At 32.6% G+C, this 15709-nt stretch overlaps 1 protein-coding gene across 1 annotated transcript; it reads left to right on the top strand.

The window, feature by feature from the left end:
* The first annotated feature begins 4850 nt into the window (after positions 1-4850).
* LOC132724420 (uncharacterized) lies at positions 4851-5820 on the top strand. Its single transcript, XM_060709279.1, has 2 exons — positions 4851-5067; positions 5438-5820. Exons 1-2 carry the CDS (start codon positions 4889-4891, stop codon positions 5592-5594), a joined length of 336 nt encoding a protein of 111 aa, XP_060565262.1. The 5' UTR covers positions 4851-4888; the 3' UTR covers positions 5595-5820.
* The last annotated feature ends 9889 nt before the right edge of the window (positions 5821-15709 follow it).

Raw genomic sequence — 15709 nt, 5'->3', positions numbered from 1 at the left:
TTATAAGTATTGTGATTTCCGCATTTTAAGTTTGTTAATAAATAGCTCTAAATATATCTATATTCTAAGTTAAATTAATTTAACGTTCATTATATACAATAAAAAAATAACGTTTAATGGCCTTTAATTACGACAACAATCAACACAAATATAGTTCATTAGGTTTTTCCTCCATATCTTATACGATCCCGGATCCCGGGCGTCCCGGATCCCGGCCAGTAAATACATACACTAAATACCGGAAAGGATAAAATGACCGGAAAAAAGGAAAAATAAAAAATGCACAGAACCAGATGTACACTTATGTTAATTAACCAAACGAAAACTTACTACAGAGAAAACAGGTGAAATCGCTAAATCAGAAGTCAGTGTAAATATGATTTATGGAAAAGAATTCATAAAGACAAACATTTTAATCATCATTATATCTTTGCGCTCAAAACAATACTTGCTGATTTTTAAAAATGGCGTGAAAATTGAAGGTTTTTTGACGCTTTGTAAGATTAAATTTGATTGGCTAAATAATTTTGGATCCTAGCCCTGATAGATAAATTTTGTAAAAAGCTGGAAGCCAAGCTTCGATTTAATTTTTGGATGGCTTCGGAGTTTTAGGTTGTTTCTCAGTAAAATCCTACCGTAATACCGGCTCGCCGTGGCGAGCCGGCACAATGAAGGTTCCATGATAATCGCCAAATGAACACATCTATAGGTGTTTAAAAAAACCAAAGTTTACCAGTTCATGTTAAATGTGGAAGTCTGCTTAAGCTGGTGCTAAGAGTTGTGGGCGGTAGCTTGCATCCATGAACGGGCTCAATCAAATCGAGTCGGCAACATTTTCATTTCTGCCGTTTCTCTATTTATAACTTAATTGAATTATAAAGTATATAATGGAATCATGGAATAATCTTTCTTCTCTACATACAATTTGATAACAGTTTTTACATAGGACATTTCTTATTATGCAAAAAGTCTCAATCTAAATATATGTACTTTAAGTAAGGTAAATAGCTGTAAATTTTCTACTGAAGAAAACAAAATAGAAGACAATATAACAACCCTTCAAGAATATATTAAATAGAAAGGTATGGGTTATTTCATAAAAATAATGGATACGGCAAGTCTCTAAACTGTAACCGAAATTTGGGTATAATCTGTTACTGTAACAGTAACAAAATCGGGAAGAAATCGCTAGGTCTATGCTGAAACCCTGCAAAGTTCACCTAGCTCTATACTGTAACATTGTTTATTTTTTCAAACGCATTTGACAAACAGGAAAATAGGTTCAACTGGTCATTAACTTTATAAACGTTTCTGAACACGAAGGACTAACGTTTCGTAGGTTTACTTTTTGTCGACATGTTTAACAAATGTCGGAATGTGAGAAAAATGAGTTGGTCTCTCCATTCAAATTTTCAATCTGTCAAATCTGCATATTTATGAGAAAATATAGAGGAAAATCTGCGGTGCAGGGCCTGAAGAAATATATCTAACAAATAATGCATGGCGTTGAGGGCAATATGCAAGGTTACGGACTGATTGGTCAGACGGAGGAAGGTATATGACCCTAAGCGCATTTAAAAATAAAGGTTTTTAGTTGTTTTTTTAAATATCAAAATAATTAAAGTTATAAGTACACTGCACAAATAAAAAAAGATTTTGACGTATACGGACGGAATGCTAGGTTTTCTTTTTTAAACTTAAAGCGGGGAAATCTAAACAAGTTCATTTGAAACATAAACAATTCGAATACTTGAGGTAAACACAACGTGCTGTTTTTGCAAATATTCCGACATAGATAAATAAGCCTTATATATAACAGAATGATCAGTTTGTCGAGTCATTGAGATTCTAATTAAAACACGTTTAGAATTACATATACATTACAAATAGCTAAGTTTGTGTACGTTTTTATAAAGCCTTCTAATAAATTTAAATAGTTTATAAAACAAATAATGTTCTGTAGTATGAGAAAATAAAACAAATCTTAAAATTTTGTTTAAGAAAGAGAAAAGCAAATGAAAAGGGAAGAACAAAGAAAAAACAACTATCTATTGTAGTCAATATAAAACACAATTAACAAATTTTATAATTCCGTTTACTTACTTGAATCACATCTTTTACCATTCCACCCTGCCTGGCAACCATTCAAACATTCTCCATCTGTATGTCTACATATTATGCCTCCCTCTTTACAATGAACATTGCATTGATAGGCGCAATTATCACCATGGTAACCGTTATTACATCCTAAATATGATTAATTAGTAAACATTGTCGAAGAAATCATGACAATAATGTGAAATATATATTCTTTTATAATTAACTTTTTTCCAATCGTTCAATGATATAATTTAATTGTAACACAATTTAATTGATTAAAGGCATTTCTAGTTAAAAAACGTTAACTTTATAACAACAGACCACATGTATTTAGTTGAGTTTCAAAACTCTTTAAGAGAGCGTTTAAAGTAGGTGCCACAAGCGGAATAATAATTTACTGGTGTTATTACAATTCAAGATGATATCGAATAATTCTTGTTGATCAAACATGATATCAGACCGCATTTGGTAACGCGTAACGTAACAGAAATGTTATACAACAATATATAACAACAATACTACAAAATATAAGAAAGCTTACTTGCTGTATATTTATTTCCTTTATAGCCCGGGTAACACCCTTTAATACTATATGGAGGACGTACGTTGCCAAAATAATTCCCGACATGTAAAGTGTTTCTTTTAAACATAACTTTAGCAAATGCGAACTTATATGCCTACCATTATTTATTATATCCGTGCATAGCACATAATATGCTTCTTAATCCAGTTATTTAATTGAAGGTTCCCACCTTTTTTAACACGTGTACATATAAATCTAACAAGTTACCTAACATGGAAAACGACAACAAATTTACAAGTTCGTATCTTCCATTGCATGCAATACATTGCAAATTTGTACACTCAAAGATATCAATCTCTACCTAAGATAAACAAATGAAATATATCGAATACAGAAAATAGATTAAAGAAAAGGTGTTTGAGTGGTAGAGCTACAAGAGTACGTTTACATAGTAACATGAGTAGATTCACAAAGTTAAACGATTTTAAGTCATACATGACGCTCCGCCCCTCCTTGAGTATCTACGAACTTCTTTTGCGGAGAGGTGTAAAACCTGGCGCTTCTCCCACATTGAAGGTTCACACACCGCATTTCTTTTCACTATATTTTTGTTGCATTTGTTTCAAAAGTTTTTTAATTTCAAAAAAAAATAAAACAGTTATAACGGACGCAGTGTTTCACTTTATTGAGATATTTGGAAGAGGACTCGGGTTTTATTCCTGTTCGTATATATCCGTAACAGAAGTTCGTAAATACGCAGAGGGGCGGTGCGTCATGTTTGACGTAAAATCGTTTAACACTAGTGTGTTGTCGTTTTCTGTACTCACAATCCGGAATTTCCAACCATTGATGTAACGCCCGCTGCAATGGCGTTTTATCACCACTAAATATTCTATATTGTTCTCCTATTATTTTTTTCATCTCAATTGAGTTTTATACCGAACATGGCGGTTTAATGACCAGCGTCAAAAAGTAGTCCTCTGTTTTCAGAAAAATTGAATTTATTGCAAGTCGAAAAGTATATGCAATTCAAATTTGAACTACGGTATAAAAATGTAGCAGGTATTAATTAATAGTTCGCCTAATTCGTTGAATTTGTTTGACATTCCCTACCTAGTGTTGTTCCAGAACTGTACAGAGATTTTCAGTATTACTTCGCTTTACCTACTCATCATATATGTTTTTGTATGATATTTCAGAAATTTATAAAAAATAAGAACATTTTTATAGAACAGACTTTTTTAGTTTCCAATTGTTGAGTATATATTGAATGAGAAATAATAATATAAACTAAGAGATGCAATCCGACAACTTCTGTCTTACTGTTAGAACTACAGCTAAACAAGCATTTTCAGCTGAATGACTTTCACTATCATATAACATGTTATGATATGTTTTAAAGTAATATATGTTACTTATGTGATAAAGTAAAGTAATAAGTGTTATTTAGTGACTTGTATTTGTTCCGTAGACCTAAATTTCCACAAGTATTCAAAGTAATTTGAAATATCGCTAGTCATTTCATCCCTAAGAAGTTTTGGCCCCTGACTAGTCTCGATATTTTTACTACAAGACTCACCGATTTTACAAACTGATATTACATATATGTCTGTCTTTACAAGATATGATAGAAAAGATCAACAAGGAAAGACGACTTTCAATGAACGCACCCCTACACACGACCCAGCAGCAAGAAACATCGGCAAGGAGCCCAGGAAGATCGGCAACAAAAATAGGACAAGATGCAAGGCAGAGCACGGACATGTCAATCACTTAAATGATACTAATTGAAAAGGAACACAAATAATTAATTAATAAATAGGCCCATAAAATAAAAGGGGCACAGGGACAAGGGAGACGAAATTCGGGGAAAATATGGGCAAAAATTAAAAAAAACCCAGAAACTTGGGGAAACAGGGAAGATCCTTAACGTAAACGAGAAAACAAAAAGGGACAAAAAACAAAACAGTCACAAAAACAGAATGAAACAAAAGACTATTATAAATATAGCAGGTGAATATATTACCTCAGTTTAAAGGTATATTATTCACAAATTAGAATAATTAGAGTGATGTACGCATTTTCCTAAAAGGCAATATAAAAGGAGCTAAATGAACCAAAATTTAGTTTCTTGGTTACATTTGATTTAGAAATAAATTATACTTTTCTTTCAAAATTTCCCAAAATGCTGATGAAAAAACTTGAATAATAAGATTAGTGTGTGTAATTAACTTTTGTATATATTTTCAGCTCTTGATTTCCCAGATGACAGGTGATAGTGCCAAGGAGACCCTTTGCCAAGTGGTAGAAAGACAGCCCGGTCTTATTTTTGACATCCTAGACAGAGTTGCTAGTGGACAGGGTCAGCCAGGGTATCACCCTCAGCCTGGAAGTTCAGCCCCTCAATGGTGCTATTGTTCTCATTGTTACGAAATGCCAACAAAGTAAATAGTAAAGGTTAGTTAAAAAATTTTGTTTATATGAATAGTAAATTGTAATTCTAAAAATATTCAGCACATCATTGTGCTGTAAAAGTTATCTTTACGTCTAAGACAGTGAGGGTTTCTATACTCAACAGCCGTTTTGGGCTTTTTCAGGGATTTTTATTTTTTCTATTCCTTTAAAATATAAGAACTGTATGTATCATACACAATTTTTATAACATAACATTATTCCGTGAAGTACAATTTTTGTATACATTTGAAGGATATTGAGCGCTATGTATTAGATGAAGGTTTTTTTTTCCATAGCCCGGACATGGAGACGAAAGGTTTTGGTACATCCCAATGAGGACGGCATATACAAGGCTTACAGACATGCTGTCTATCGCCAGTTCACCATGTGGGGCCAGTGCCGTTTGGGAGCTGGAGTAAGGCTGGTCATACCAAGTTGTTGTGTCTGGGTTATAAGAGACAAGTACCCAGACTCGTTCGGACAATATACAGGCTTTATTTCCAGCAGACTTGCGTAACTTTCTGATAATATTTTATCCAACAAGTTTAAAAAAATTCAATATTTAACCAACACAGTATAGTCACTCTACAGTATAGTCACTCTATAAGTTTATATGCCGACAGGGCGTCTGTCCATCTGTCATCTCAGAGGATAAACATTATTGGGTAAAGGTTTGTGTACTTTAACAGATTTTTTTTTTATTTGGTAGGAACATAACTTGGGAAGTGTTAAACCTTTGGATCGGGTTATGGGTCATTGTCAATTATGCTAAAAAAAGATTTTTACACTTGGTCAGCCTTTGTTTAATCAGACTTGAAGGTAGTCCTACATTTTCCTACTTTTTTGCCATTTTACTATTTTTTTCCTACTTTTTTTACAAATATTCTTACTATTTCTACTTTTTGAATAAACATGAAACTAAAAAATGTATAATTTAACATGTTTAAGTCATTTTTTAGAAAAAAATTGCTACATGATATAAGGACTGAATTGCATGAACTGTTATACTATTGTTAAGGTTCCTATGGAGTCCTTTAAAATGCTTCTGTTGACCTCTTATGAAAACTAATGCCTTTCTTACTGTGTGTGAACTACTGTATGTTCTTGCCAAGTGGCAAGTTGGAGTTAAAAACATTTTGAACTTGTATGCTGCCTTTTATGTGAATGATGTGCTCTGTACAAATTCTATATACTCTTAGATTTGCAAACTGAGGGGGAATTATGCGCCTTTCAATAGTTCTGGTAAGGATACCAGGATTAGGAAACTTTTTTATTCAGATATTTGAAATTTCATAAATGTCTTAAAATATTTCTCATAGGCTACTGAGGGTTATTCTAACTGTAAAGCAACAATAGGTTTTAACATATCAATTCTGGTCAAGTGCGTTTTTTCCCTAAATAAAAGTTTTATGATAACCGTATTTGTTCGGGTAGTAAAATAAATTACACATGGTTATGTGATTAATAGTAAACATATCATTCCTCGTAAAAATACTGTTACCCTCGGCTAACACATTGGGTAACAGTATTTTCCTTTGGATGATATTTTTACTTTTACGCATGTGTTATTGATATTCTACTGATTCAATCTAATATTATACTCAATAGCATTTTGTTTATTTGCACATGTGATCATTTGTTTTTGTGGTGATTTACCTATCTAGCAGTAGTTTTGCATGTTGTAATGCTTTAATTTAGTTACATGATAGAATAGCATCCTACTGTCTTTTGATATCAATTAGCCTCAAATAAAATAGTTTATTCTCTATAGACATGTGTATAGACCTAATTGCTCGGCAAGTATTTTTCATAGTCAGAGATGCATCCGTCCATATACGTTCCATTTACATGACCACTCATATCATTTTCGCAATTGAACGGACAAGCGTTCTTTAAATTACATGCTTCACTCTACATCCCATACGACATTCTTTCAGTTATAATTTTATTATGATTATAAAGACAGACATAAAATAAATGATATATTTCCAGATACATAAACAAGAAATAAGTAGGTTTGTTTCTGTCGTTGAATAATTAATTTATTCATTTTCTTTGTTTAATTTGATTTAGGGAAAGTAGCTTATACTTTTGATAAATAGACATTATAAATTTTCTAATGTCTGTCTCATTTAAGCAGATATGAATCATTAAGATGATAACAATGCCGGCAGGTATATTTTAGAATTTGTCAATAATTCATATGATTTTAATATGTAAGAAATGGCACATTATATGACATAACAATTAGCTGTTAAAACGTTAGAAATAAAAATTCAAGAAACATGCGTACTTTTGTCATAACTTTAATATATCTAAGTTCCTACTATCATACTATCTTCGTAATCAAACTGTTTTACAGACTTACGTATAGTACACATATCTCCTCGATAACCAGCCTCGCATCTACCAATGCAAAAACCATTTGTATGATTACAGGCACCATTTTTGCAAGTGGTAGAACATTTTCCCTTACATTCTGTCCCAAATGACCCATAACGACAATCTGAAAAAGGGTTACCAATATGTTTCATTTTTTATTGATTGCCAACAAAAAGTAATATAGTTATAGAAAGAAGAAACAATAAGCAGCAATAACAACACTTCCGCATAGATAACAAAATGACTCTACAAGTCTATGGTATCAATTCTATCAATTATAAAGAGTTATAATACAATTTTTTTAAAGGGATACTCAGGCAAAATAATGACAAAATATTAAAATGATCTTATGTACTCAAATCACACTAAAATGACTTTTCTTGAAAAAAAATAGAGAGAAATAAGAATCCCTAAAGAAAGCCCAACACGGCAAAATTGAAAATGTTGCCGGCTCGGTTTGATTGAGCCTGTTCATGGACGGTACTGTCAAACTACCGTCCACACCCCCTATCACCGGCTTAAGCAGAATTCAACATTTAATATAAACTGGTAAAAAATTTAGAATTTTGAAACATCCGCAGATGTGTTCAAATGACGGTAATCATCATGGAGCCTTCAATGTGACACGTTAGTGCCATTTCATGAAATTCATGAAAAGTGAAAGTTTCAGCATGAATTTCTGTTTAAATTCTATATATTTTGGGTTTGAAGCGTAAAAATATCTATATATATTGAACAAATTTAGACACCAATTTTAAAACAAGTCAGGTGACTTGAACAAACCCTTGAAGTTACAATAATGTATGATTGAAACAAGCCTTAGACATTCATTTGACATGTTCTTAAACTTTTCCAGAGTTAACTTTGCAACTATTGTGAAATGCTAGCGCTCTAAACTGACCCACAAGGGTCAAGTAAGGAGACCAACATTTAATTATCTTTATGAAAAAAGTTGTGTTCCTTTGACTGTCAAATATATTCATTTGAGGGCATCTACGGAATAATTAATGAAAAATTCAAAACTAAGAAAAACATTTCCCTGTGTTTCCCTTTAAAAGATATGTGATTGAATCAGCAGACATGATAAAAAAATTATTTCTGAAGCAAGATACGAGTATGTATGTTGTCTTATGTCAAGGTTTGCATTTCAAACCGTCGTGAATATAAAAGTGAGAAAAAGACCTTATCAAAATTGTGTGAAAAGAAAGTTTTTATTGCACTCCTCCTCAATGAGATCTATCCACCTATAAAGTTTTAAGTTGTTACCTGTAATACTTTTTGAGAGAAACTCCGGACAAAAGTTATGGAAACTAAAAAAGACAATAACTCAAAAATTATAAATGGTACAGTTATCATACTTGTCTCAATAAGATCTTTTCATCTATAACGTTTCATGTTGACATCTCAAAGAGTTTTTAGCTCATCTCCACTTAGGAAACAATAAGTATGAAAAATAACAAAGGGCAATTACTCAAAATTATAAGGGGTAGAGTAACCATTCTTGTGCAGTCACATCTCCTAAGTGAGATATATCCACCTATGAAGTTTCATTTTGATATCCCAAAGGCTTTTTAGTTATGCTCTGGACAAAAATTTAGTATGAAAAAAATAACAAAGGTCAATAACTGAAAAACAATTGCAGAGTAGGTCATCATTCTTGTGTGCTGCACTTTTTCCTCAATGAGATCTATCCACCTATGAAGATTCAAGCTAATACCTCTAACGCTTTTGAGATAAGCTCAGGACAAAAAGTATTGAAAAATAACAAAGGGCAATAACTCAGAAAGTATATAGGAATAGTTATCATTCTTGCCTTGCGCACATCATTCCTCCTCAACAAGATCTATCAATCTATGAAGTTTCATGTTGACATCTCAAAGATGTTTTGAGTCATGTCCCATTCAGGTGAAAAATTAGGTATGGAAAATAACAAAGGGCAATAACTCAAAAATTTTGAGGGCCTTCTGCACCGCACACCTTCTTAGTGAGATCTATCCACCAATGAAGTTTCATGTTGAGACCCTTTACAAGTAGTTGAAAACAGCCGGGTCTTATTTTTGACATCTAGTGGACAGGGTCAGCCAGGGTATCACCCTCTGCCTGGAAGTTTAACCCCTCAATGGTGCTATTGTTCTAATTGTAAATACTAAAAACATTTAGCACATCATTGTGCTGCATAAGTTATCTTTACGTCTAAGGCATAAGGAGTTTCTATAAATTTTGAAACAAAATAAGTTTCTAAGTTATAGTGTTTTATTCATTTGTTATTTTGTTTGGTTTGGGGAAGGGGGTGATGTGATTGGTTAATTTAAATTTATTTGTAAATAAAAGCCTGTAACGAGTTTTATAAGATGTACTGCATTTTTCACTTTTATTGTCTGCAACATTTCAATGTTGCCGTTTTTGGCTTTCTTTAGAGATTCTTATTTGTTCTATTCTTTTAAAGTATAAGAACTGTATGTTTTATACTGAATTTGTATAATATAACATTACTCCATGTAGTACAATTTCTGTATACGTTTGAAGGATATGGAGCGCAATGTATACATATGATGGAGGGGTTCTTTCCATAGCCCGGACATACAAACGGTTGGTTTTTGGTACATCCCTATGAAAACGACAAGGCTAGAAGATATGCTGCCTATCGCCAAATCACCGTTTTGTGTCATTGCGTTTTGAGTTGGAGTAAGGCTGGTCATACGTAGTTGTTCCGGTTATAGAGACAAGTACCCAGACTAATTCGGCCAGTATAAATGTTTTATTTCAAGCAGACTTACATAACTTTCTGACAATATGTTATCCAACAAGTTTAAGAAATATAATTTTTAATAAGACAGTGTCGTCACTCTACAGTTTAGTCACTCTATAAGTTTATATGCCCACAGGGCTTAAACGTGTACATCTGTCTGATCTTAGGGGATAAACATTTGTGGGTAAGGGTGTCTGTACTTTAACAGAATGTATTTAAATTGGTAGGAGCATAATTTGGGAGGTATCAAATCTCCGGATATTGTTAGGGTTTAAGGTCAATTATGCTAAAAATAGATTTTTACACTTGGTCGACCTTTATTTATTCAGACTTGAAGGTAGTCCTACTTTTTCATACTTTTCTTACTTTTTTACCATTCTGGTGTTTGTTTGATTGGCATTTACGTCACACCGACAAAGTTTAGGTCATATGGCGACGCTTCTGCTTTACTGGTGGAGGAAGACCTCAGGTGCCCTTTCGTGCACAATTGCAGACACAAACGGGCACCTGTGTAAACACCACCGTTCCGTAAGCTAGCGAAATAGCTTTCCCACTCTCCAGCTAGCTTACGGAATATGACTGATGGCAAATACTGTTATACTATTGTTCAGGTACCTAAAGGGACCTTAAAATGCTTCTGTTGCCCTCTTATGAAAGCAAGTGTCTTTCTAAATGTATGTAAACTGTGGAATGAAAAAACACTTTGAACTTGTTTGTTGCCTTTTATGTGAATGACATGCACTGTACAAACTCTATATCCTTAGATTTGCAAACTGAGGGGGAATTATGCACCTATTTATAGGTCTGGTAAGGATACCAGGCTAAGGAAACTTTTATTGAAGATATTTGAAATTTCATATGAAATGTAATGTCTTGAAATATTTCCCATAGGCCACTGATTCTAACTGTAAAGCAAATGTTCCACGTGACTAAGACTTTGAACTTTTACAGGGCAACAGTACTTTTTAACATTATAAATTCAAGGTCAAGTATTTTCTTTCCTAAATAAAAGTATTATAGATTACAGTATTTGGTAGTATTTTGAATAATAGTAAAAATGTCATGTCTCGTAAAAATACCGTTACCTCGGTTAACACCTTGGGTAATAGTATTTTCCTTTACATGATATTTTACGGTTATGCATGTGTTTTTTATATAATACACTATAACCAGTGTGACTCAATCTAATATTATATGCTCAATAGCATTTTGTGTATTTGCACATGTGATCATTTGTTACATATCTAGCAATAGTTGAACTTGTTAATCAAGTTGTTATGTTTTAATTCCTATGCAAGATTTAATATATTCTACTCCAGTGAAGTTCGTTCAAACATATACTCCAAATCGTTTTGTGTATTTGCACATGTGAGCATTTGTACTTGGATTGCCTGTACTGGTAGAAGTTTGCTTGTAACTCTAGGTGCAAAATATAAATGGAGCATAAATCAGCTGTTCCTAAGAAATATCATAGGAAAAGCAGCGTTTAATTAACGCTAACGAACGCTAATTCAAACCCTAAGACACTGAGCTGCTTGGTATACATACGGAATATTATGTTGTAGTAGCTTTCTGAGGCTTTGTATTTTTCTACGAGCAGCGGTGGAAAATTGATATCTCGCGAGACCGAAGGTCGAGCGAGATATCAATTTTCCAACGTTGCGAGTAGAAAAATACATAGTCTCAGAAAGCTACTATAACATAATTTTCCTTTTATTATATACCTTTTCGTTTTATTCAGAAAATGAAATGTAGTTGTCAAAAAATTAATTCATGACTTACGGATGAATACGTAATTCTTGCAAACCGGCCACGCCTTTAATAATTTTGGTTCCCGTTTCCAAATGCAACGTGATACAAAGCTAAGATCGGAACCAACGTCAAAAATAGTCCGGCACTTCCATATATGGTACCGTATTTGTCACTAACATAATACGGAAATTTCTATCCGTTGAAGCGTATTTGCGCTTCAATATTTGCGTGTATTTTAGGGAGAAAATTTATAGGTATATAATTAAATGACTTACTGAAGTCTGAAATTGAAGGTTAATCTGCAATTGTTCAGTTTTTCCTGACAGGTCACAATTACATTTTCATGTGCACTACAAAAATAGCGGGTTCTGAGCAACATTTTAGAAAATAGTTCCGCCACCTATAGAATTTTACCACCTTGTTTTCAGTCTATATCTCTAGAACAGCCCTGAAAAAGTACTTTCACTGTATTTTATTGTTTGTTTGAAATGTTCAATTCTATTAATAAACTAAAAAAATCAGTATGATAGCAGCTTGTACAAAAGATTCCGAAGTAAGACAGCCCTTATATCACGCTTTTTCTTTTAAATGTTCGGCATTGCTACAGTGAGTTTATTTATACATGATTTTTTAATAAGTTTCTTAAATTTATTCCTACTTTTTGAGTCTCATATTTGGGCAGAGACATACCTCAGGTGGTCCTTTAAGTTTACAGTTTGGGGTCACTTGGTTCAAGGTCAGTGTCTAGCATTTATATTTATTTAATAAAATTATATTGTTAAGTTAATATTTTTCAATATAATCAAAAAGCATTGACAAGCCTACTTATATTTTTCACAATATAACAATAAGTCATGATTTTGTAAAGTTATAAATTCGTTTGGCAATTTTCCGTCACTAATGGAGTGAATGAGTAAACCTGTTTTAGAAAATGTGTTACAAATATCTGGACTAGGGACGTTTGTATTTGACGTCTTTTGTTTTGCTAACATTAAATATCTAAATTTAATGCGACAAATTAACGATACTGTATGCTCAGTCATGCTAAAAAAATAACTTGATCTGTTATGTAAAGGTTAAATAGATATTTGTTGTTTATATATTTGCATACAACTTGTCAGATAATCTTTGTTTCTTTCATGTTACTATATTAGATTTTTAGTTATATTTTATACATATATGCAATATTGTACTAGATGTAGATACATAGATGTTTGTAGTGTAATCATATTGCTTACGTTATATACTCAGTTACCTTTGATCTGCTAGGAAATGGTTATATAGACATTTGTTTCTGCCTGTCAGATAGCCTGTCAGATGTTTTCATGGAAGTAGTTTACGGTTATAGTTGTAAACAAGGAACTTCATAATAATCTCTATGAAAGTTCTAAAGAGTTTTAACTCATCTTTAGGTGATGAACAATTACCCTTATGTTCTTCATAGTGAATTTTTACTAAGGTATTTCTTAACAAAAACAATATCTCCTTGAAACCAATTATAAATGAATTTTGAAGTTTTACAAACGGTGTCCCCTCTGCCTTATGTTTTAAGTTAACATTTCTTCATTTAGACCAAAGAATTAGCGGTTTTATATTTTGCATGAAACAGTTTCTAGTAAATCTCATCAAAGATTATTCACATTGTTAATTTGAGATCAATATTGGTCCCACCGAAGGTCATTGGGTTCCTTTTATATTGAAAGCAAAACTTAAAAAGGCGTCTTCTAAATAAATAGGACAAGAGCTAAAGTATTTAATGTTTTAATCTGTTCCCACACTGCTAAAAAAAGGAAAGGGTCAGCATTGACCCTGTAGAAGTCATGTTTTTTGTTAGATATTTAGAAACACAAGGCGAAGGGTTTATTTATGTGTCATGAAACATTTTTCTAGCAGACATGTACAAAATATGGTATGATAGTTCAAGTTAGATTTAAAATTGATTAAAGGTTGGAATCACTGATGAGGCTTTACTGATAGCATATAATAATTAAATTTTCATCGATTTCAATGAAACCAAAATGGCTGGAGATTTCATATTGGCATTTTAGTATAGATTTAACATTTGGGCAAAGACAATGTTTAACGGACATCTACCAATATTCGACAACATATGACAAAATAGAGAGAAATAAAGAATCCCTAAAGAACGCCCAACAGACAAAATGGAAAATGTTGCAGGCTTGGTTTGATTGAGCCTGTTCATGGACAGTTATTGAATGTGCAATTTACCGTCCACGCCTCATAGCATCGGTTTAGGCAGAATGCAACATTTAATCATGGTAATGGTGAAAAATTGAATTAAGAAACATCCGTAGATGTGTTCATACGGCGATAATTATTGAACCTTTAATTGACACTTTTGTGTCATTCCATGAAAAGCGGCAAATGGTCTCCAAGTAAAAGAATACATGTGCCCTAAACGAAAAAACAATGGGCGGAACAAAATAAAATTGAATTTTGAAAAGGAACTAGATGTAATGAAGGCTGCTTATTACAGATATGACGTCAAAAGAAAACTTTAAAATCCAGGCAACATTATTAAAGTAGGAATATTGGAACTACTCAAGAAGATAAATGCCAAAAGGTAAAAACTAAAAGTACCACAAACACAATAATAATGTCGTGTTGAACGATCTTTTAGAAGTATCGAAAATATAACAACCCTGATTGAACGTACGGGGCGAGTTTTTGCAGCCTCCACATCGCACAATCAACACTGATATGGCGATAAAATAGAGAGAAATAAAGAATACCTAAAGAAAGCCCAACAAGACAAAAATTGAAAATGTTGCAGGATCGGTTTGATTGAGCCTGTTCCACAGGCACGAGTATCGGACCTGGGAAGAAAAAATATGACCAGATTAAGGTATTACGACCCTAATGGGCACTATAAGGACTAAATAATTGACATCAAAGGTTAGATATATACCTTGAAGTACACCTGTATGCACAATTTAAACAAAGTTTACCGTACGGAAATCAAGTAATGGCCACTTTTCTGAACTTTAGTTAGGATGTTATGAGGGCCTTTTTTAGAAATGAGGAACCTTTAAATAATCTGCAATAACATTCTAATGAAAAATGTTTTCCTATTAATTATTGGTAAGAAACAAAAAGTACCATTCAGCTAACAATCCACATAAGCAAAATTAAGGTTTTCACTCAAAATTTATGAAATCTGTAGAAAAATGTTACCCTACCCCACCCATTTTTACTATGTGTCTGACTATTTTCCTACTGAGGGAGCCTAATTTAAAAAATCTTTTAAATTTACCCAAATCAGTGCCTGTTTTCAAAGTTTCCCTAAATTTTTAAAGAAATATATTGGTTGATCTTGTAAAATATGAAATACTTTTACCGTCTAGTTTTGATTTTATTACACTTTGAAAATATCAGGTACCATATTTATTACTAGATTTAGCATAATTTAGCCAATAAATACCTATATAAATTTAAAAAAAAATTAAACATTTTTTTTCTTTCCAAATGGGACATGAGAGATACATAAATAATGTTGAAAGAAAAAAAGAAAGAAAAAAAGTTGACCCTTATGAGGATTGAACCCACGGCCCTCATTTTCAATGTAGTTAACAGTAGTTCTAGCCTATTTGAATACTCTTCCAAAAATGGTAATACCTCAATAAAAATAGCATGTGTTCATCTTAAAAGTGTAACAAAAACAAGAATTGTAAAATATGACCCCTTTTAGAAATATACTATAAGATCAGAGAAGACCGGAAACTCCAGTT

This window comes from Ruditapes philippinarum, unplaced genomic scaffold, assembly GCF_026571515.1.
Source record: "Ruditapes philippinarum isolate M1 unplaced genomic scaffold, ASM2657151v2 ctg4941_1_1_1_1, whole genome shotgun sequence".
In the NCBI taxonomy this organism is placed as follows: domain Eukaryota; kingdom Metazoa; phylum Mollusca; class Bivalvia; order Venerida; family Veneridae; genus Ruditapes; species Ruditapes philippinarum.
This window is presented reverse-complemented; position numbering and strand designations above follow the sequence as displayed.